The 23,345-nt window shown below is 32.7% G+C and overlaps 2 protein-coding genes and 1 long non-coding RNA gene across 3 annotated transcripts; 2 read left to right on the forward strand and 1 right to left on the reverse strand.

Annotated features, from left to right (window-relative positions):
- The first annotated feature begins 2,079 nt into the window (after window positions 1-2,079).
- Window positions 2,080-5,050, forward strand: LOC114289610 (uncharacterized). The gene is made up of 3 exons (XM_082879685.1): window positions 2,080-2,558; window positions 2,811-4,089; window positions 4,487-5,050. The coding sequence occupies exons 1-3, from the start codon at window positions 2,275-2,277 to the stop codon at window positions 4,775-4,777; spliced, it is 1,854 nt and encodes a 617-aa protein (XP_082735811.1). The 5' UTR covers window positions 2,080-2,274; the 3' UTR covers window positions 4,778-5,050.
- Window positions 5,051-7,366: 2,316 nt separating this feature from the next.
- Window positions 7,367-11,529, forward strand: LOC114289611 (uncharacterized). The gene is made up of 2 exons (XM_028233366.2): window positions 7,367-9,267; window positions 10,735-11,529. Exons 1-2 carry the CDS (start codon window positions 7,633-7,635, stop codon window positions 11,116-11,118), a joined length of 2,019 nt encoding a protein of 672 aa, XP_028089167.2. The 5' UTR covers window positions 7,367-7,632; the 3' UTR covers window positions 11,119-11,529.
- A 1,598-nt stretch (window positions 11,530-13,127) lies between these two features.
- Window positions 13,128-22,844, reverse strand: LOC114289612 (uncharacterized). Its single transcript, XR_014336351.1, has 3 exons — window positions 22,641-22,844; window positions 13,554-13,662; window positions 13,128-13,461 (listed from the first exon to the last, which is right to left on the reverse strand). It is a non-coding gene; the product is annotated as an uncharacterized LOC114289612 (long non-coding RNA).
- Between the last annotated feature and the right edge of the window lie 501 nt (window positions 22,845-23,345).

A 23,345-nucleotide genomic window follows, 5' to 3' on the forward strand; every position in this document is an offset into this window, starting at 1 on the left:
ACCTGGTCAACAAAATTAATTTACAACTAAAAAATTTATTTGTGGGCAAAACTCAATATTTGACGATTAAATTTTTTATTGTTGAATATACAATTACCAATAAAGATACAGATCACTAAAACATCACCACTAACATCACCACTAATGATGTGGCAAGCTAAAAAAAACAAAAAACTAAGACACAAAACACATGTGGTAGTGGGTGGGACCCACTGCCACATCCCTAGTGCAACCACTAATTAGTGGTCTGTATCATTTTTCATACAATTACCGTGATTAAAGAGTTTTGTAGCTGAAAACTTTAGTCGCTTTTGGTTTGTGTTTCCCAAAAATTTTTAGAAAAATTCTCTACAAATAAGTTTTTAAAAGTAATCAAACCAAATAAATTTTTCCAAAAAAATTTCTCAAAACTTGTTTGGTTTACAAGTTTTCCAAACAAATCTTTCTCTCATACACATCAAATCAATCACTTTTTCCAAAACTCTCTCTCAAAATAATTTTTCAAAACATCTTTTGAAAAAAACCAAACCAAACAACTTTGCGTACTTTTTATCTCTAAAACTCATCTCCCAAATTCAAACCAAACATACCCATTTTCCCGACCAACTATTTAGTAGCCCATTGTACCATTTTTCCGACCAGTAAACTTGCACTCCATTTGTTTGGATGGAAATCATTTTCTATAGAATTTTTTTTAAAAAAAATATTTTTCAAAAAAATATTTTTTTATGTTTGGTGGTAGTGGTGGTGGCGGTGGAAAGAAGGTGAAGATGTTGGCATAATGATGGTGGTGACGATGACTATGGTGATGGTGGTGACAGCAATGATTGCTGAGGCGAAGGCAGCAATGTTTGCAACGATGATGGTGACAATGACTATAGTGATGGTGGTATAGTGGTGGCGGTGAGCATGGTGACATTGGTAAAATTTTAATTCGAAAAATGTTTTTCGCCTTTTAAAAGTAAAAAATATTTTCTATCCAAATAAATTTATTTTTCATTGCCTCCGTTTGAGAAGTGGGTTGACTTTTTAACTTTTTGACTTTTTTGACTTTTTTTGTGAGAGAAGAATGTAATGATTATGGGTTGGATGTGATGCTTTATTTGTTGTGACTAAAATAATTTATTTTGTCTTTTGTAGCTAAAATAGCCACAAAAGCCCTTGCCGAACGAACATAAAATTTTCTATCCAAATTTTTCAAAATCCCACCTGGAACTTTTTAATTTTGAAGTTTGAATTTCTCAATTTAAAACAGAACCAACATCTATTCCTCTCTCTCTATATACAATTGTTTATGAAAAAAAATCAATTAAAAAGTAATTGAAGTGGTCATTTAATAAATCTCTACTTGTTAAAAGGGATAGATGTGTTTGGTGTTGTATGTTTTTGTCAAATTAACAGATTTTTAGTGGATTGACTACGGAGTTTTTTTCAGAAACTTAATTTTATTGTAATTGGGAAGGAGTCTCCATTATATAATTGAGAAAATCTCTCTTTCCATCATTGTTGTAAATAAGAAAATTTTGTCCTATAATTTTTTTTTAACAAATACTGTAAATACTGTGTAAGAAAAAGTTTCTCAATTTCTCCTCTTTACAAATTTTAGGCCAAGTTTGTGAAGACTAAATAAGTGCACTTTTTGTCTTTTTGGACTAAAAAATTGAGGTTGAAAATATGGATGTTTGGGTTAACTTTTTGACTTTTTATTGGAAAATGTGTAATAAAAAATTGTAAAAATTGATTTGTAAGGAAAAATTTGAATTGGGAGTTGTGCAGTCGTAATTGTTGACTTTTGGTGAATAGTGATGACTTTTTAACTTTTTGAGTAACTTTTTGACTTTTTAACTTTTTTTAAACTACCCAAACTTGGCCTTAATGTTGATTTTCATGCTGTTTCATGCCAACCACATGGAACAACCAAGAAGTTTATTTGTTAAAAAATTTAGCCTCTGTTTTGCAACAGTTTTCAAGTAACTTTTTATTTGGAACTTTGGAATTTGACAGAATTTAATAAATTTTACATTCAAAAATATAATTTGATATGTTTGAAGTGTATTGAAGTTAAAGTACCAGATTTAAATTCATTCATTTAAAATTCCTTTGTAATTCTTTGTTAAACCAAACAAAATAATATCATTTTTTTCTCCTCTTTTCTTTTGTCTCCCAGATCTCACACGTTTCAGATTGAAAGACCAGCAGTGACTCCGATGAAGATTGAGATCCTCCTTGCTTAAGCACTTATCAAAAAGACAACCGCCCCAATTTGAGAGAGAGATGGAAGACAAGATTCAACATTTCATCCATGAGCATCCGTTGTTACTCAAGCAGGTGGACCCTGGCGAGTGCTTGGTATGCCGGAATGAAATCTCTATTGGAACTAGTGCGTATTCGTGTCGCGAACACTTTTGCTTTCCAAGTTACAATATCCACATACCATGCGCCAAATTGCAACGAGAGATGGTACACTCCTTTCACCCAAAACACTCCATCACCTTCCAAATGACGCTCCCAAATGCTGCATCATCGTCTGTTGTGTCATTCAAGTGCAATGCCTGTGGGCCGTGTAAGGCCCCGGTGTCCCACATCGGGAATGGAGGGGGAGTTCCTGGGCTATAAAAGTAAAAAACTGGACCCTTATATAGCATCGAGGTCTTTTCCCAAGTGGTGAAATCCCTATTAGAACTCCCCAGTTAAGCGTGCTTAGGCTGGAATAGTTCTAGGATGGGTGACCCACTGGGAAGAACAAATCCGTGAGGGCGTAGCCCAAAGCGGACAATATCGATGACGTGTAAAGGGTCGGGGCGTTACAGGCCGATCCCTCGCTCCTCTAATTACTTCCACTGTTATGACTGTGGCTTTAACCTGGACCCTTGTTGTGCTTCACTAAAGCCTACCAAACCAAGAAATGTCCAAGACCGTCAAATTCAAACTCAAATTCAAAGTCTACTTCGCCACCCACATCCATTGATTATCTGCGAGAACAAAACAATTTTTAATTTTCCCTGCTCTGCCTGCAGGCAACCCATCCATGGAAGTTGGATCTGTGTTTGCCTAGAGTGCAATTGCTTGCTGGACGAATCATGCGCCCAATGGCCTTCCCAGATCGATCATCCTCTTCATCCGCAACACCCGCTCACCTTGCTCGTCCACCACCATTTCGATTCTACTTCCAATCGGTGCAGCACTTGTGGGAAGCTGCTGGTGGGCTTTACCTTCCACTGTTCTCACTGTAATTTTAGCCTCGACCCATGTTGCACTTCTTTGATACCATTGCCATTTAGCCAAAATTCTCAAGTTCAGTTCCAATTCCAGATTCAACAGTTAAGCCACCCCCATCCTTTGATTCCTTGTGAGATGATGAAAAAGGGTTATACTATAACTTGCGATGCTTGCCAGCTTCACTTCGAGGAGGATTCTTCTGTCGTCTATGTCTGCCTTGAATGCAAGTTTTTGCTGCACAAATCTTGTGCGGATTTGCCTCTTAAGGTAAAACACTCCTTTTGCCACCAACAACACGCACTCACACTGATCGAGTATTCAATTCGTCAGTCGGAGGATCCTTTTGTAAAGGAGAAGCCATATATCAGGCCAATAAGTAGTGGGAAGGCAAATGACTTCAAAGGTGAACTCAAGTGCCATGCTTGTACTAATTATGCTTCAGGTTTCGCCTATGTTTGTTGCAACCCCAAGTGTGGAATCTTCTTTGACATTAGATGCCCAGTTTCCAAACCCTGGTTCATCAAGTCTGAAATTCACCAGCACCCCATTCCTTTTTTCAATGACGGACCGTCCTGGTTGTATTGCACCGTTTGCAATAGGATGATAAACATCACCCCTTTCTTCCGATGTGTGCAGTGCGAATTCAATCTTCATCCCTATTGTGTTCCAAAATTGCCACCAACTGCCAAAGATAAAATTCATAGGCATCCCCTCACTCTCACCGAATCTCCTATCAGAGACTATCCGGATGAAGATGTATACTCAGAGTTCTACTGCGATGCTTGTGAGGAAATGAGGTACCTAGATGAACCTACTTATTATTGTGAAGAATGCCACTACGTTGCTCATGTTCATTGCCTTCTCCCTGAGGTATGCATGCACACTTTCAGTTTTATTTACCTGTACAGACTGATAGATTTTTGTTTTGGTTTTTTATTTTTTATTTTTTGTTTTATTAATTTTTTTTACTATTTTGCGATTTATAAAACTTAAAAACCCACAATCAAAATCAACATCTAATAAAAAGTAACGGGCCAAAAGATAAAATCAAAATCAACATCTAATAATAGTAGTTACATTTTAAGATTGTTCTGTGTCTAAATGTCTGATAAGCAAGACAACATATTCCCATAAAAAGAAAAAAAACATTTTAATTCAATTCTTCCTTCTTGTTCTTTGTTTTGTTTACTTTCATTTAAAGTTTTGCTTAGCTAATATATCTACTGCTATTAATTTTATTGGATCAATTTTTTCGGTTGCTTCTTAGGTATTCCCTATGCTTGGAGCTTACAAATTTGGGGAGACAAAATTGGACATTTCCTCTAGTACGGCTTTGATGATAGAAGATATGGTGGAGGAAGAAGAGGGAGTTGATGAACAGGAGAGTCATGCAGGTGCTGATCAAGTTGACATGGGAACTAGTTCATCTAGAAAGGGTTTTCCAAGTGTTTCCACAGACGATGAGATTACGGCAAGAGGGGTTTCTTCGATGGTAGCAAGCAAAAAAATGGAAGGGCCAAGAGTTGATGGAGATTCTTTTCTTATTAAACTAGACTAGATAAAGAGATTGTTGAGCGTCGTTCAAAGGCAGAGTGGCTAGCCAAAAAACTAAAGGCAACAAAGAGAATAATAAAACAAGTAGAGGAGAGGAGTGCTGGGCATGTTGCGTCTCCATCGCCCAATTATGAGGATAGTGAGTGACAACAATGTTTAGGCTATGTTCGATTCATGAATTTAGAAAAGGATTTAAAAAAAGAAAGAGAAAGAGAAAGAGAAAATACGTATAAAACATAAGTGAAACATAATTGCATTTTATTTATATTTCCAGCAATGTTAGATATTATGAAAAAAATTTCATGAAAATAATTATGAAAATTTTGTGACCCTTGGATTACACTTAGAATAAAACACCACACACTAATCAAGGTAATCCAAAAATCATAAATCTTTCATGATCATTTTCATGAAAAAAATTTCATGATCCCTAACTTTTCTCTTATATTTCACTTACTTTTTTCTTTTTCCTGTCAAAATTTCTATTCAAATTCATGAACTAAATACAGTCTTAGTAAAGTACTGATTTGAAAGAGCAAACCATCACTGTTTAGATAATCATGCATCAAGCTCGTCTACTTGGATCCACTATAATTAAGAAACAAAAATAACTCATGTTGTGTTTCAACTCTCTCTCCTTTTTTTTGTTTTACTTAAAGAGCCCTGCTGGAGACCCCCAGCAGGGAAGGACCCCCAGCACCCCCACCTCCACGTGGGGGGCTGGCAATGGAAGGAAAACCAAAAAAAAAAAAAAAAAAAAAAAATTTATTTTAGACCAATCAGGAGAGACCCCCAGTACCCCCACTGGGGGTCTCATGCATTTTCCTTACTTAAATTATCTATACTCGAATTGAGATCCTCTCCATTATAATTCATTACATATTATAATGGAAATGATTCATTATATCATTCAGTGATAAGTGTAATGATATTTTCTAAATTTAAAATAACTATAAATTTATATTTCTATTTCATTAAATATGTAATGGATTCATCACAGTATTATAAATTGTAATATATTATTATAATTGTTACATATATACTTATTTTAAAAAATCCAAATTATAATTGTCCCATGATTACATGTACAAAGATTTAAAAAAAATACTCTACAAATTCTCAAAAAAATACTAAACATTGATAAATATTCTTTTCATCTATCCCACATTCATATATTTACATCTCTATCAAAATAGAAAATAAAATGATAAGACAATCTATGAAGTTAAGAAAGACAACAGAAAATAAAAGGACACAAAAGATAGAGAAAATAAATAAATAAATGACACATGACAATTTTTTAGTATGCTACGTGGCACACTGATAAAGAATGTTAATAAAATACACTACTTAGGTAATGTTTGATAAAATTGAAAATTAAGTATTGAATGCTAAATATTGAATCTTTTAAACTGAAAAGCTGTTTGATAAAAATTTAAGCATTAAACCAAAAACAAGTTGTTTGATATATATAAGATCAAATTTGAAATTTATTATTTTTAAATTGTATATTTCAATTTTTATATTGTGATGGTGGTGGTAGTGGTAGTGACGGTGGTGGTAGTGGTAGTGACGGTGGTGGTAGTAGTAGCGTTGATGGTGATGATGATGGTAGTGGTGGCGGCGATAGAGATGGTAGTGGTAGTTTTAAAATTATGGCAGTACTTATGGCAATAATAACAATAGTAACGAATATGGTAGTAATAATGGTAATGATGGTGATAGTGGTGAAAGCGGAAGCGATAACGGTAGCGATAGTAGTGGTTTTACACCTTACGCATTTTGTGTTATATTATGTATTTTTGTAATAACATTACATATTTTATTTATCTAATTAAAAAATTATGTAACATTACTATAAAAATACATAATATTATTGCAAATCACGTAATTTCATTACATGTACACCGAACACGTGACAGAGGTAACTAGGGTTTAAAATTGTAATATTTTGTTTCGATAATTATTTTATAAAAACTTAATTTTATTTAAATATTGCATTCACTTGAAATGTGGATTGACTTTTTAATTTTTTTTTTAATCTTTTTTTATTATTTTACTCTAGGATTAAAAAGCCTCATTTAAAATGAGTTTTTTTAGTTTTGTTGACTCTTGTAAGAGAAAAAATAAAATAATTATAATTTAAATATGATATTTTATCTTATTAATTTTTTTACTTATTTTATCTTTTTATAATAAAAATAATTAAAATAAAAAACTCATGCCAAACGTAGCCACTATAAAGTCAACGAGGGACAGCGAATAAAGCTAAATACTTTGCTTTTGTACAAGAAATTAATGCAAAGCAGAGATGAGTGTCGGTGGCAGGAAATCTCTACTTGCCTTGTCCAAGGAGGCGTCTGCAATTTAAAAGACTACTTGACCAAGTGCATATTTTCTAAAGTTATCGTAATAATTTAATGGTAATAAAATTTATTTAAAATATAAATTATTTTTTATATAATTTTAAAAATTAGAAACATTTTTTTGTCAAAATTGTTTATTAAAATATATTTTTGACGTTATTAAAAATAATTTTTAATATAATTGATATTTTATTAATAAAAGAAGTTATTTATTAAGCAATTAAAACTATTTCTGTAGGTGGTGATAGCCCAAGAATCTTCTGTCCCCAAATAATCATGTCCCCTATTCCAAATTACTCACAATCACTCAATATGCCATGAGATTTTCACATCTTGAGATTTTTATATGATCCAATAGTTATAACAGGTTATTTAGAAACAAAGGATCCTTGCTGGTGATGATGCTCAGGAGGGCCGCGAATTCAAACACAGGCGGGGACCGTTCCACTTCAACTACCAGCAACCCTGTAAAGCATTCATCAGAGAGAGAGAGATGGAGAACCAGATTAAACATTTCATCCATGAACATCCATTGAGAATGGAGAAAGGTGTGCTCGATGATGAACGGTGCTTCTGCTTGTTATGCCACAAAGACATCGCTTCACCAATGTACTCGTGTTGCAACGAGTTTTGCTTGAGAAAGGTGTACATGCACAAATCATGCGCTCAATTCCCACAAGTGATGCTACATCCCTTTCACCCACACACTCTGACCCTCCTCATCAGGCCCCGAAATGAATTTGAGTACTTCGACTGCGATGCCTGTTGGAGGACCGGTCGGACCCATAGTAACTACCATTGTTTCAAGTGTGACTTTAACCTCGACATTTGTTGTGCTTCACTAATGCCTGCCAAAATCCTAGTCCACCAGAAGAATCAATCCCAAATTCAACATCATATACTACGTCACCCACATCCCTTGATTGTCTGCAACAACAACGACACGATTTTGTTTAATTTTACCTGCTCTTTCTGCAAGTTACCCATCAATGGAAGTCGGATCTATGTTTGCCTTTACTGCAAGTGCTTGCTCGACCAATCATGTGCCGAGTGGCCTTCACAGATCGAACACCCTTGCCACCGAAAACACCCACTTACCCTGCTTGACCAACGTTGGAATACATTTTCGAGGCAATGTAGAGCTTGTGGGAAGGTGCTTGAGAAGGGCATTCTCTTCAAATGTGATGATTGTCGTGTTAGAAATGACCAACGTGTGGATTCAAGTCGGTGCAGCGCTTGTGGGAAGTTCCTGACAGAGGGCTTTTCCTTCAACTGTTCTGAGTGTAATTTCAGCCTGGACCCATTGTGCGCTTCGTTGATACCATTGCCGTCGTCTACCCAAAATTCTCAAGGCAGCAGCAGGGATGATGAGTTCCAGATTCAACAGCTAAGACACCCCCACCCCTTGATTCTTTGTGAGAAGAAAAAGGATTATCGTATACCTTGCGATGCTTGCCAGCTTCACTTTGAGGATGATGATTCTATTGTCTACATCTGTCTTGAATGCAAGTTTTTGCTTCACAAATCTTGTGCTGATTTGCCTCTGCAGGTAAAAAGCTCATTTTGCCACCACCAACACACACTCACCCTGCTCCAATATTCACTTGGTCAGTTGTGCAAGAATTCGCTCAGGGAAGAAAATATTGGCGATGCAAATGAATTCAGCGGTAAATTTAAGTGCCATGCCTGTCAAGTATATGCTTCAGGCTTTGCATATGTATGTACCAAGTGCGCAATCTTCTTTGACATTAAATGCCCAATTTCAAAACCCTTCCTCATCAGCTCTCAACTTCAACACGAGCACCCTCTTGCTCTCTTCTCCGCCATACCCTACCTGCTCTATTGCAACGCTTGTAATCGGCAAATCTGCACCTATTTTTTCCGCTGTGTGGAGTGCGAATTCAATCTCCATGTCGGTTGTGTAACAACATTGCCACCGACTGTCAAAGATAAATATCATAGGCATCCCCTCACTCTCACCAATTCTCCCATCAAAGACCATCCAGATGAAAATGAATACTCGGAGTTCATCTGCGATTCTTGTGAGGAAAGAAGGGAGTTATATGATCCTACTTACTATTGTGAAGAATGCCACTACGTTGCTCATGTTCATTGCCAGCTTTCTGAGGTATGTATGCAGTTTCAGTTTTTTTTTACCTGAATAGATTTTCTTTTTCAAGAGAGACAAAAAAGAAAAAAAAAAAAGAGAGCTAAGTAGAACTATTTGGTGGGTTTCAGGAGTCTAGGTGACTTGAAATTTCTAACTGTTGCAATACTAGTGCCTAAATCGTATTGCCCCGCAGTTTAGATCTTGTTGGGATTCCAAATTCTTCAATTTGTATTGTTTAGTTCTCTCTGGGTTCAGAAGCTCTTTTTAACATGATAGAACCAAAGCTCTTTATCATCAAGTTGACCTTCATTATTCCTTACTGCTGGGAAGAGGACCAAGAGACTTCCAAACGTTTTAAAACACAAGTTATAGTCTATTGAGATTGTGAGTAAGAGGAAGGCTTAATGATAATGGAAGGCGGTGTTTAATTGTTAGACCTGTGAGATTTGGTGACCAAAGGATTAGTCACTTAGCCTACAACCCTTTAATTAATGCAATTCATTATTTATGATAAAAGTAAAAGTTAACCCACCTATTTTTCCATATTTACTGTCAGTTGGCTATAAATTTGGGTAGTTATATAGAGTGATAGAACAGAATTCTGTACACAACCTTTTTTGGGGAGGAGTATGCATATGGTGTTAACTGAGTAAGACCATCTCCAACCATTTATCAAAATTTTTATCTAATTTGATTCCAAATTTGAATATGGAGCTTGATTTGATATGAGCTACTCCAATCCTTTCATCAAATTTTCATCAAATTCTTTAAAAAATTAATTTCTCATCCCAAATTTCACTTTTCATCAATTTTGATGAAAAAAACCCAGCTCTAATCCTTCATTTTTTAACAATTCCATCAGACTTAAGTGGAAATAGACTTATTGAAAAATTTGATGAAAGATTTGGTCCATCCTTAATTTCATGAAAAATTTGCTTCTTTCTTGATTTGATATAAGTTTAATAAAAGGATTGGATCTCATTTTTATTAAATTTTTTTATCAAATTTAAATTTGATGAAGGATTTAGTGAAGAATTAGAGATGTTCTAACGGGTTCGGTTATATAATCTATTCTTCACCGTACCCTCCAAAAAAATTCCATGTTAGTTTTGTTGTGGAAAATAACTAAAAACATTTTTTTTAAATGGTACAATGGTCCTCCAGTAGCAGCCAATGTAGTTTTCTCATTTGAGGAAGCAAACATGTTTTTTTTTTAAAAAAAAAAAAATTGGGGATTTTCATCAAACTAAAACCACAATCAACATGTAATAAAGAGTAGCGGGCAAAATAATCCTAAAGAAAATAGTAGTGGTGACATTTTAAGCTTATACTTTGACAAAAAGTCAGATAAGCAAGTCCAAATATGCCCCAGCAAGAGAAATAAAATTTTAGTTCCAATTTTTTCTCGTTATCCTTTCTTTTTCCTTTTTGTTTGGTAATATCTTATACTATTAATTTTTTTTTTTTTTTTTGGTTGCTCCTTAGATATTTCCTATACTAGAGGAGCAGTTCTTGCCTTGCAAACTTGGTGAGACAAAATTGGAGATGTCAGCAAGTGTGTGTGAAGATGGTAATGGTATAGGGGATTGCAAGGATTTGATGATAGAAGAGATCTTGGGGAAAGAGCGTGACGAGATGGAGAGTCAAAAGCGTTTTCGTGGACCATATAGAGAGGTTTTTTCAGATGTTTCTACAGACGATGAAACGGAAGGGACAAGAACTGCTGAACAATCTTCTCTCACTGAACTAGATGAGGTAGAGTGGCTAACTACAAGATTAAAGGCAACAAAGAAAAGATTGAAAGAACTAGAGGAAAGGCGTGCTCAGTATGTTGCATCTCTATCACCTAATTTCGGGGATAATGACTGAATGTTTAGTGAAGGACTGATTTGGAAGAGCAACACATCAACAATTAGCATCAGCGCGTGCGCGAGCGCGCACACATAGAAAAACCCTATATATATATAATGCTATAATTTTAAGGCAATAACTTGTTTGGTGTCTCAACTATGTCAGTTATTTAGTATACCTTCTCTGACTCGGGAGAACTGCACTTGCACCTATTCGATTTTTGAGTTGATTTTCCTATTGGCTGGGTTGGGTTGCTTTAGTTTGGTCATACAGAATTTGATGGTAATTGTAATTTCAATCTATGAACGAACAATTTTCCTATCCAATTGAGAAAATAGTTGGCAAATGGAAAGCTCCAGATTCCAGCATGTATATATGGTTCATTATTTGATGGACCAAATTTTGAAGGAAAATTCTATTCTACTAAAATTTTCATACAAATTCACTTAATTAGAATGATGTGGCAGTAAATTTTTTTGAAATTTAGAATCATCTTGGTGGAATTTTTTTTTTCTCAAATGATAATTTCCCAATTCAACTATATCATTTTGCACGTTTTTTTTTATTTGTATATCATTACTCAATTTAAAAATAAAGTTGTAAGGATTATAGTTAATTGTTAGGGACTTTGAAAGGAGATAATTGCTTTGGTAGGATTTTGGAATCTAGTGGAGATAGATCATATGGAGGAACTGAATTCTTAGAACTAGTGGTGAACATCGATCAGATTTGATCAGGATTACACTACATAGTAAGAAATATACATGTTACTTTAAGCCAGGACAGAGCCAGACTAGCATCAACCTAATTTAGTCATCCAAAATTTAGCAAAAAAAAATTATTAAATCCAAATCCATCCATTTAATATATATTAACTATTATCATGAACCTACTAATTTAATCACACTTTAAATAGATATTTATATTTGAGCGTAAAAAAATTATTATGTTTATTCTTTTATTTTCTAAACAAATAGAATCATACATCAGAGAAAAAGAGATTAAACACAGAATAATTTATTGTATTGATAATTGTTTGGTCTTGAAATATTTGGTTTTTGTTAGGTTGTGCATTTATTAGAGGAAGAGGGGTCCTTGGTTTGCTATGAACTTGAGGACACAATGTTGGACATTCAAGTGATGTTTTTGAAGGGAATCCTGACGAAGTGGTTGACAATTACAGTGGTAGATGAGATAGGAGCAAGAGAGAATCAGGTGTGAGAAAGTAATACATCGGCAAATGAACATGAAATTAAGAATGCTCAGGCCAAGATGAATCTTTTAGGCTAAAAAGCACGGACACGGACACGGACACGGACGCACAACACGACACAGATATGTCGACATGTTAAAAATGCAAGACAAGACATGACACGCAGAGGATACACAAAAATTATATAATTATATATATTTATTATATGTTATATATATGAATATGTCATTCAAAAATAATAATAATAAATACAATATGACATTAATTCCTATAAATTTATATAATTTTTGTTTTATTATTGTAGCTTAAGTTATTTTGTTCAAACTTATAATTAGTTTCATATGTGCCTAATCGATAGATACATGTATTTAAGTGATAGACGTTTGTTCTTCAAACGTCCAAAGAGTATCGAGTTTTTAAAAAAATTAAAAAATAAGACATGTTTTGAAAAGTGTCGGACACGTGTCAGGAAAGTGTCCAAAGAGTGTCAGTGTCCTACACGGACACGGCACGGATACGTCACCTTCTTAAAAGTGTCTGTGCTTCTTAGCTTTTAGGTGTTGCAATAGACAATGAAGTCATGGAATTATGGGATTCTTCCATGGTGGCAAGCAAAAATGTGGGGGCAAAGAGTAGATGGAAACACTTCGCTTGCAGTTACCCAAAAAACAAATAAGGAAACACTTCGCTTGTTGAACTAGATGATGAAATTATAATGCTGCAAAAAGTAAAAGAGGTACTACAAATGAACTTTGAAATGCTCCATATAGAGAAGGAGATAGCAATGGCAAGACTAAATGCGACAAGAACAAAATAAAAAACACTTGAAAATATAAGCATGTTAAAATTTGCAGGTACACCCCTCCATAGAAGTTTAACCTTTTAGAAAGTGTAACAATTCACAATGAGTTGACAACATGTTACTAGAATAAATCAAATGGATGATGCTCTGTTTAATTCAGGATTTGGAAAGGGCAAATAAAAAAAAAAAAGAAGAGCAAATGCAAAGGAAATTATTGTTCTTTGTTTGGTTAACATGGAAAGCAATGAACAATAAGAACTAATCCCAATGACACTGGGAACAATTTTAATGTATGTTGCTCTACCAGCAACCTACCCGTTGTGGTAGTATCCTATGCCAGCTCTATCTGCGAATCATTTGAACAATTAAGCCAAAAAGATCATAGAGCTTACATGTGAATACCACAGCTCAAGATTAGATCTGGGGTTGGATTGAGACCTGACTCAAGCTCTCTGTTCAACTTCATGGCCAAAAAACTAACACCCAGTTGCTTCCATAGCGAGAGGACTCTTCTCTTTCTTATTTACTGTATATTTGTGAACCACAGCTGAGATAGTACATAAAACTATCAAACAGAAATTATATCTAACTTAAAAATAATTGATATACAAATAATGAATAGATGACATTTTGATATTGAATATTTCCAAGTTAAGTGCTTATTGTCCCTAATTGGACATTTTCTCTCTCTAATGAAATTCAATTCCTAAATTTGGTTGACATTTTGGTATTAGAGCTTTAGATTGAGTCCTAGTTCTTCCAGATTGGAGTTGATTCTTCCTCTGTAGTTGAAGTTCAGTCCTAATTGCAGTTGAATTGCCCTTGAGTTCCACCTTACAAAGCCCTCTTGCATGAGACATCCTGACTACGGAAACCCTAGCACCTTGAAATCCCAACACAATCTGGACTTTTAAACTTTACATCAGCTTTGAGCTTCGCAGCTTTGCTTCAAAGCTGAATTCGAATCAGTTCTTTGTAACCCTAGATCTACAATTATCTCATGTCCTATTATCACCTCTGATTCGAGTTGCTGGAGTGTCCTATGGAGTGCACTAGTTATTCACAAGTCAATCGCAACTGGATATTTTGTTCGAAAACTTTGCACTCTAATTCGATTCAGCCTCCATAGGCTTCACACCTCATTCAAGCAGAATTCAAGTTCCAAATTGCTATATTCAAAATTCCAATTGAGTTATGAACTTAATCCAAAACCCAAGTTAAACTCCGAACTCAATCCGAAACAATCGAAAACCCTAGCTTAGAGTTGTGACTCACAATTGGAGTTGATTTGTCTCAAGTTGATTAACCTTTCACGATACTCGTAACTGGCTATCAGACTGAGCTCATTGCATTAGTTCTCAATCACTGTTATCGATCTGGATCTTGTTCAAATCCATTGAGCGTTGCTCTTCAAGTTCCCTTGATTGTTTGAAGCTGAATGAGGTACACCAACTTCAAAGTGTAGAGATTCATTTACACAGATCTTGCAAGTAATCAGTGTGATTGGTTTGAGTTTTCTGGATTAAGTTTTTTAAAAACTGAATTTTTTGATTTTCGTATTCTTTTGTTTTTAGTGAATATTTGTTAAATTTTAAACATTTTTTTTACTTTTTTAGATGCACCCAAGGTTTTAAAAAGCGGCCGCAACCGTTACGTAACGCCGTTATGTAACGGTTTTGGCGGTTACCGCCACCCGTTACGGCCGCTTTTGCAGTGTGATTGAGATTCACAGGTGCGTCGGCCGTAGCGGCTGCTGTAGCGGTCGTAACGGTGTCGTAACAGCCGTAACGGCCTGTTACTTACCATTACGTAACGGTTCCAAACTGTTTCTTTCAAAAAAACACAAAAAAAAAACTGAAAATGGGAGAAGAGAGATAGAGAGAAGAGGGAAGATAAAGAGAGAAAATAGAGGAGCAAGAGATAGAGAGAGAAAGAAGAGGGAAGATGAAGAACATATTATTGATTTGTTGAAACTATAAGATGTATGCTATTCTATTCAGCTGCTATCACTAAACCATTTTGTTTGTGTGTGTCTATCTATATATTATTTGAAAATAATAATAATAATAATAAGTGTGGTTATTATCTATTTGGTTTGGTTAAAATATGTATATATATATATATATATTTAGGCTCTTATTTATTGTTTTACTTTTGTCATTATTTATCTTATATATAATAATTAGTGATTGATTTTTTGTAAAATATAAAGTCATTAATTATTAAAATAAAATGTAAAAAACTCAGTTTATAATGATTTAAAAATATGAAATATATTAGATCATACTTAAAAATTTATAAAAATTGATCAATATTTATTTTTAACCCAATAAATATGATTATGGAAAAAAAATATGCGTATCGGTAAGTTTTTTTCAAATTATGCAAAAAATAAAAAAAATTCACGGTTCTGATTACCGCAACCATTACACTACGGCCTTTACACCCCGCAACCGCAACCGCGTCACCGCCACCGTTACGGCGACCGCAACCGCTTTTCAGAACCTTGGATGCACCTTAGTTAGATGTATCTAAAAAGTAAAAAAATTGTGAAAAAATATTTTAAAAAATTAATAAATACATAGAAATACAAAAAATGTACTGAATTCTTGTATTTTTTTGTATTTTTGGTATTTCGTGAATTTTTAAAAGATTTTTTTTATAATTTTTTTACTTTTTAGGTGTATTTATGTTAGGTGTGTCCAAAAAGTAAAAAAAATGCTTAAAATATTTAAAAAATTCAGTAAAAACAAAAAAACACGAAAAATAAGAAAGTAGAATTTTCTGAAAAGTGTTTTTTGAAAAGAGAAAACAAGCAAGGTGAATGTGACTTCGAGCTACACGTCGACAACATTGATTTGTGAAAGTCAACCTCAGCTTGAGTTCTGGTTCAAATTTGACTCTAGTTCATGTTGACTGCCTTGAGTTTTTCAGATCCAGATTCACAAATTGTTTTGACATCGATATTTCTTTGCTCAATCAGTATTTCAAAAGTATCCTTCGGCACTTTTAGCTGGACTACGTATTTTGGACTGATTTTCATTGTTGTGTAACTGAATCCTGATTTATTATGATTTAGATTCATGGCTCAAAGGAGGTCAACAAGGTGGACATATTAGGGTTTATCTTCCAAATTTGGAAGACGACATTTGGATGAATCTTCAATTGGATGAAAGAATGATAAAACAGAACCAAAGAAAAGAGATTGAAGAGTTTAGTCAACAACTTGCTACCTTGATTGGAAAAGTGCAAAGCTTGCAAACCTCTTTTCGAAGGTAGTCTTGGTTCCAAGGATCATCAATTTGATGATTCCTTCGATGCTACACATTGGCATAGAGCACGTTCCCATGGGATTGAATCTAAATAGGGAAACACCATCAATGATATTGTGCTTCCCAAATTCATTGATTGGAAGAGTGCAAAGCTTGTAACCTCTTTTCAAGGGTAGTCTTGGTTCTAAAGGTCATCAAACAAATCAAAAGAAAACCAAAAAATTCTAGAAAATTTATTACTGAATAAAGAAAACAAAAAAGAAATGAGAGACAAGAATACGAAAAAGAATTATTAAGTAAACAAATTATAAAACATCACTCATAAATTTGCAGCAATTCATGTCATACAAATAAAGAAGAAAAAAAAATGATAGAAAGGCAGCCATATAAATTTCAATACTATTGATTGATTTAAATAAAGAAATTGGAAAAACGAAACACAATATAAAAAGGTCAATTAGAAACTATAACTTTGATTGCAAAGAAATCTGAGAAACTTAGTTTCAATGGAGACTACAACAAAGAGATGTAAAAAAAAAAAATTAACCTCAAGCAATAGCTATGAATTATGTTCTCAGGATTTCTTGGCATACAACCACTCCAAAAGATGAAAGGAAAATCAAGCAATAAAAATATATTTATCAAAAAAAAAATTCAAATAATTAGAGAGAATTTATTGAAAACAAAGAAATTATTAAACAAAGAATTGTAAGACAATAATAAAAACTACAAAAACCAAACATTATAAAAATAATTACCAAGTAACCAAATTATAAAACCATAACTGATAAATTTATTACAGTTCATATGTCATATAATTAAGGAATTCGGGAAATTGTGAGAAACTCACCAACACAGATTCTGATGCTAGTAATTTATAATTTAAAGGACAAAATTTGGGAAAAAATTTAATTAGAAACTAAGATTATAAATTTTGACTACTAAAAAATCTTAATAGAGAAATCTAGTCTCCATGGAGATCACAAGAAAGAGATGTTCAATTTTTTCACATCAAGCATTGAAATTGAATGGCTATGAATTCTAGTCCCAGAATTTCTAAGCAAATAAACCAATAGACCAAACAAAAATTACGCAATAAATAATATATTTATTACAAAAACCAAATAATTAGAGAACATTTATCAAATCAAACTTAAAGAAAATATTAAACAAAGAATTGCACGACAATAGTAAGAACTATGAAAACCAAACATTATAAAATTAATTACCAAGTAACCAAGTTATAAAATCACGACAGATAAATTTGCCAATATTCATATGTCATATAATTAAAGAAATTGAGAAATTGAGAGAAAGGCACTAACACAAATTTCAACAAAAGTAATTTAAAGGAAAAAATTTGGAAAATAAGAAAAAATATAGAAAAGTTAGTTACTGTAAATTTAAACAAAAAAAAATGTGATAAATAAAAAAAATATAATTAGAAATTAATATCAAAATTTTGATTGCAAAGAAATCTGAGAAAGAAACTTAGGCCTCATTTGGGAACAGACTTTTTTAGTAACTTTTTAACTTTTTGGCTAAAATATGATGTAAAATAAAAACTAATATGTTTGAAATGACTTTATGATTTTTTACAAAGAGATGTGCAAAAAATAGAGAAAAAAAATAATCTTCAACTTTTTGGTATAGGTTATTGGCTTTTTGATTTTTTTAGTGACTTTTTAGTTTTTAAACTAAAAAGATTACCTCCCAAACAAGACCTTAATCTCAATGGAGATTGTGAGAAAGAGATGTCTATTTTTTTAACATCGATCATTGAGATTCAAAAAGTTATGAATTATATTCCCAGGATTTCTTGGCTAATAAACCAATGGACAAAGTAAAATCAAGCAATAAATAATATATTTATCAAAAAAATAGAAAACAAATAATTATAAAAAAATAACAAAATTAAAGAAAACATTGAACAAACAATTGCACAACAATAGTAAGAACTATGAAACCAAACATTATAAAATTAATTCGCAAGTAACCAAATTACAAAACCATAACAGATAAATTTTTTATAGTTTATATATCAAAAAATTAAGGAAATTGAGAAATTGAGAAAACTATAATAGATAAATTTGTTATAGTTTTATATATCAAATAATTAAGGAAATCGATAAATTAAGAAAACCATAACAAATAAATTTGTTTCAATTTATATATCAAATAATTAGGAAAATCGTGAAAATGAGAGAAACGAAACAACACAAATTTGTACACTAGTAATTTAAATGAAAAAATTTGGGGGAAAAAAATTGCAAAAAAGAAACAAAATATTATAGAAATTTACTAGTCTCAATTGAGATTGCAAGAAAAAGATCATTTTTTAACATTAAGCATTGAGATCCAAAAGTTTATGAATTAGTTTTCTTTGGCAAACAAAGCGATAGACAAAGTGAAATCAAGCATCGAGCAATAAAAAATATATTTATATAATAAAAAAACCAAAAAATTAAAGAAAATTTATCAAAAAAATAAAATATTAAACAAAGAATAGCAAGGCAAGAATATGAACTACAAAAACCAAACATTATAAAAATAATTATCGAGTAACCAAATTATAAAACCATAAGAGATAAATTCGTCACTGTTCATATGTCGTATAATTAAGAAAATCAATAAATTAAGAGAAACGAAACAACACAAATTTCAATACTAGTAATTTAAATGGAAAAAAAATTGTAAAAAAGACACAAAATATTACAAATTTAACAAGAAATTAAAATTATAATTTTGATTGCAAAAAAATCCAGGAGAGAATCTTAGTCTCAATGAAGATTGCGAGAAAGATGTCCGTTTTTTTAGCATCAAACATTGAGATCCAAAAGCTAAGAATTATATTCTCAGGATTTTTTGGCAAACAAACCAATAGACAAATTAAATAAATAATATATTTATTAGAAGAAAAAAAAACCTAATAATTAGAGAAAATTTGTCAAAAATAAAGAAAATATTAAACAAAGAATTATAAAACAAGAATAGGAAATTCGAAAACCCAACATTTTAAAAATAATTACCAAATAACCAAATTGCAAAACCATAACTCATATAATTAATGAAATTGAGAAAACGAGAGCAAGGAAACTACACAAATTTCAATACTAGTCAATAACTTTTTGTTTTTTCTTGGTTGGTCATTTACTTAATTTTTGTTATAGAATATAGTTGTAAAAGTGGTTCTTTTTTATTTTTTATTTTTTATTTTTTATGTTTAAATAGTTGAAAAACCCACCCCACACTTCTCCTTAAAATCCAAGTATTAAAGAGAGGGGAACTAAAACTTTATAACTAGCACAGATGAGGCAACTCCAAGCGATGTGGGACACATTCCAACACACCCTCCTGGACCACAACACACACAAGCTGGACAAATAACCCACCAGTTACAGGCCCAACCAAGCTCTGACACCAAATTGAAAAGCCCAGTCCATACTTCTCCTTAAAACCCAGGTATTAAAGAGAGGGAAACTAGAGCCTTATAACTAGCACAGATGGAGCAACTCCAAACGATGTGGGACACATTCCAACATAAACCATCTACTAGATTAAATTTAACAAGATCCTAATACAAACACTTCATATGCGTACTCCTCACATGCTTATGCATAAAAGGCATACAAGACGCACCTAATGCGCATATCTCAGACTGTGTGTACAAGCCTTTGGGGAGTAAAGCCTAATAATCAACGCCTTGAGGCTTTTTTCCTTAGCCTCGTCTCGAAGCGAGCCTCAATAAAGCCTTTTAAAACTTTGGTCTCGATGGAGACTACAAGAAAGAGACGTCTGTTTTTTTTAACCTCAAGCATTAGGATCCAATAGTGCTAGGAATTATATTCTCAAGCTTTCTTGGAAAACCACCACTCCAAAAGATGAAAAGCAAATCAAGCAATAAATAATATATTTATCAAAACGAAAACCAAATAATTATAGACAATTTATTGAAAACAAATAAAATATTAAACAAAAAATTGTATGACAAAAATAGGAACGACGAAAACCAAACATTACAAAAATAATTAAGAAGTAACCAAATTATAAAATCATAACTGATAAATATGTTATTGTTTGCAAGTCATATAATTAAGGAAATCGATAAATTGAGAGAAACGAAGCTACACAAATTCAATGCTAGTAATTTAAATTAAAAAATCTAGGGGAAAAATTGCAAAAAAGAAACAAAATATTACAAATGTAAATAGAAAAAAATATATATAATTTTGATGCAAAGAAATCTGAAAAAGAAATTAGTCTCGATGAAGACTGCGAGAAAGGTGTCCATTTTTTTAGCATCTAGCATTGAGATCCAAAAGTTATGAATTTTGTTCCTAAGATTTCTTGGCAAACAAATCAATACACAAAGTAAAAAAAAAATCCATGAGTAATATATTTATTAGAGAGAAAACCTAATAGTCAAAGAAAATTTATCAAAGATAAAAATGTATATTTATTAAGCGAAGAACTTTAAGATAAGAATAAGAACTATGAAAAGAAAACGTTATAAAAATGATTACCAAGTAACCAAATAATAAAACCATAATTCGTTACTTTTCATATGTCATATAATTAACGAAATCGAGAAATTGAGAGAAAGACACCTACACAAATTTCAATACCAATAATTTAGACAAAGAGTCAATCGATTGTAGTATCGAATTGGATAGAGACAAATTTGTTATTACACTCATGGATAGAATATGTATAGCAATTCAAAAGTTGTAAATTACTATGTTGGATCTCGAAGACACTATTCCAGAAGTAGGAATCATGGAGAAGAATGAGGTTTAGAAGAGTGAAAGATGGGAAATCAAAACTCACATTCTCTGCTAATACCAATGGCAAGTTTGAGAGCACAAAAACAAAAAGAAGATGCAGGTTGATGAAAGCTAGGGGTGAAATCGGTTCGATAGTGTCAGGGTAGAACCTGGTATTAGAACTGAACCAATCAGTTCAGCTTTCTTGTGGGGCACCCCCCGAACCAAATTGGTGTCAATTCAGGCAGTTTGGTTCAGTTCAAAGGATTCTATTTGGGCAATGAAAAAACTAGAGAGTGGTGCAACATACATCAATTAGTATACTAACTAGCGTACCAACACTAGTTATGACATCATTATTGACCCCGCTCATTATACAAATTACAAATACCAAAAACATCTTAAATTATGTCACATCATCAATTGATACACTAGTTAGTACACTAATTAGTACATATAGCATTAGTCAAAACTAGAAGGTGATGTGTGTGTATTGGAACTTGGAAGAATAAGCAAATAAAACATTAATAGCATAAATAATTGAGTTAGATAATGATAAATGTAAGCATTAACTCAGGGAAAACACATAAGTACATTGATAGTACCCGCTGCCCCCAACCAAACCACTGCTCCAAAACCCACCTTTAATTCATCACGGATGGAAAGAAATTTCTATTTTTTCCCCCCTTATTAACAAAAGTATAAATCTTCCATGAGCATATGAAATGCAACTCTTCCTCTTAAAAGCTTCTCGAGTCGTGTTTCGATGCAAATCCTTAACTTCCCTTTTCTCGACATATTGGAGAATTGTGTTGTTTTGGTGAGAAAGTGAAGAACATAAGGGAGAACTTGAGAGAGTATTGATTCACCATGGCTGGCAATGGAATGGGTTAAGGACTGGAAAAGCCAACCTAAAATGTACTCTTTGTTTACAGTTATTATATATTATATTATATAATATAGTACAACAAATAAAAGTAAGAAGAAACTGAATCAGTTACTTTTTCGGCAAAGAAAGTTTCTTAACCATTTGTTTCCATATCTATACTAAGTATCTATACTAAAGCTGTATTTGGTTGAGGAATTTGGGAAGGAATTTAGAAAGATATAGGAAAAAGATGTGTAAGTGAAATATAAGTATGTTTATTGACATTTCACCGACCTTTCCAAATCGCTCAACCAAACACAACATATAAGTCAATTGAATTGTACATAACAGATGCCTTTTGGCAATTTTGGTATAGTGGAAAAGTCCACACAACTTCAAAAGTGCGAGACCCCAAACATGTGTTCTCTCTTTACAGTAGTAACAAACAAAACAATCAGATCTAACAACAAATAAAACAGAATTAAAGAATTGATTAACAACAAATTAGGGTTTTATTTTTCAAATTAGAATACTCAAACTAGGACTTTGAATTGGGGTTTGAGATCGGGATTTTCAACAAACTTTAAAAAATAAAAAATAAATAAAAAAGTTTGGAAATTACCTTGGATGAGATGAACAGATCTCGGTGCGATCATTGTCGTCGTCGAAGATGAAGAAAGGTGAGACCGAAGATGGAGAGAGGCGAAATCGAGATTGAGAGCGTGAGAGACGTCTGACAGAGAGGGTGTGACAGTGAGAACAATCTCAGACTGATACTATGAGAGAGATACTGGGACTTGGCTCCTAATTGTGAGTTTTTGAAACCAATTTTAAAATTTGCGTGGTCCATACTCATACTCATGTGATATTTGATAGGATTTTTAATAAAAATTTTAATATTATTTAAGAAGAAAAAAAAAATTACTGTGTAAATATGTCTATAATATAATAAAGTATAAATAAAAGGTTGTAAGAGCACAAGCGATATATGAGAGTATAAATGTATTTATAGTAAAGAGAAAGGTGGAAGGTGGTGTGTTGTGTGGGATGCAAGGATCACTTGCACCCCTTTTGTGATGGTTTTTTTGTTTTTTTTTTTCTTTTTCACATCTCTTTGTAGTGTTTCTTTAATTTTTTTTTATCTAAATCTTCATTTAAAAATTAAACCAAACGCTAGCTACATTCCTCTTGAAATTGGAGAGGTTGATGTAAGCAACTCATAGTAGCATCTTGTGGTGCTCCCATGGAGATTTTTTTCGAGTCCTTTTTGATAATTTGAACTATTCATGTTGTAAGATTTGTTGATTAGATAATTTATACAAAAAAA

The sequence above is a fragment of the Camellia sinensis genome, chromosome 7 (assembly GCF_055761805.1).
Source record: "Camellia sinensis isolate YWXY chromosome 7, ASM5576180v1, whole genome shotgun sequence".
Lineage (NCBI taxonomy): Eukaryota > Viridiplantae > Streptophyta > Magnoliopsida > Ericales > Theaceae > Camellia > Camellia sinensis.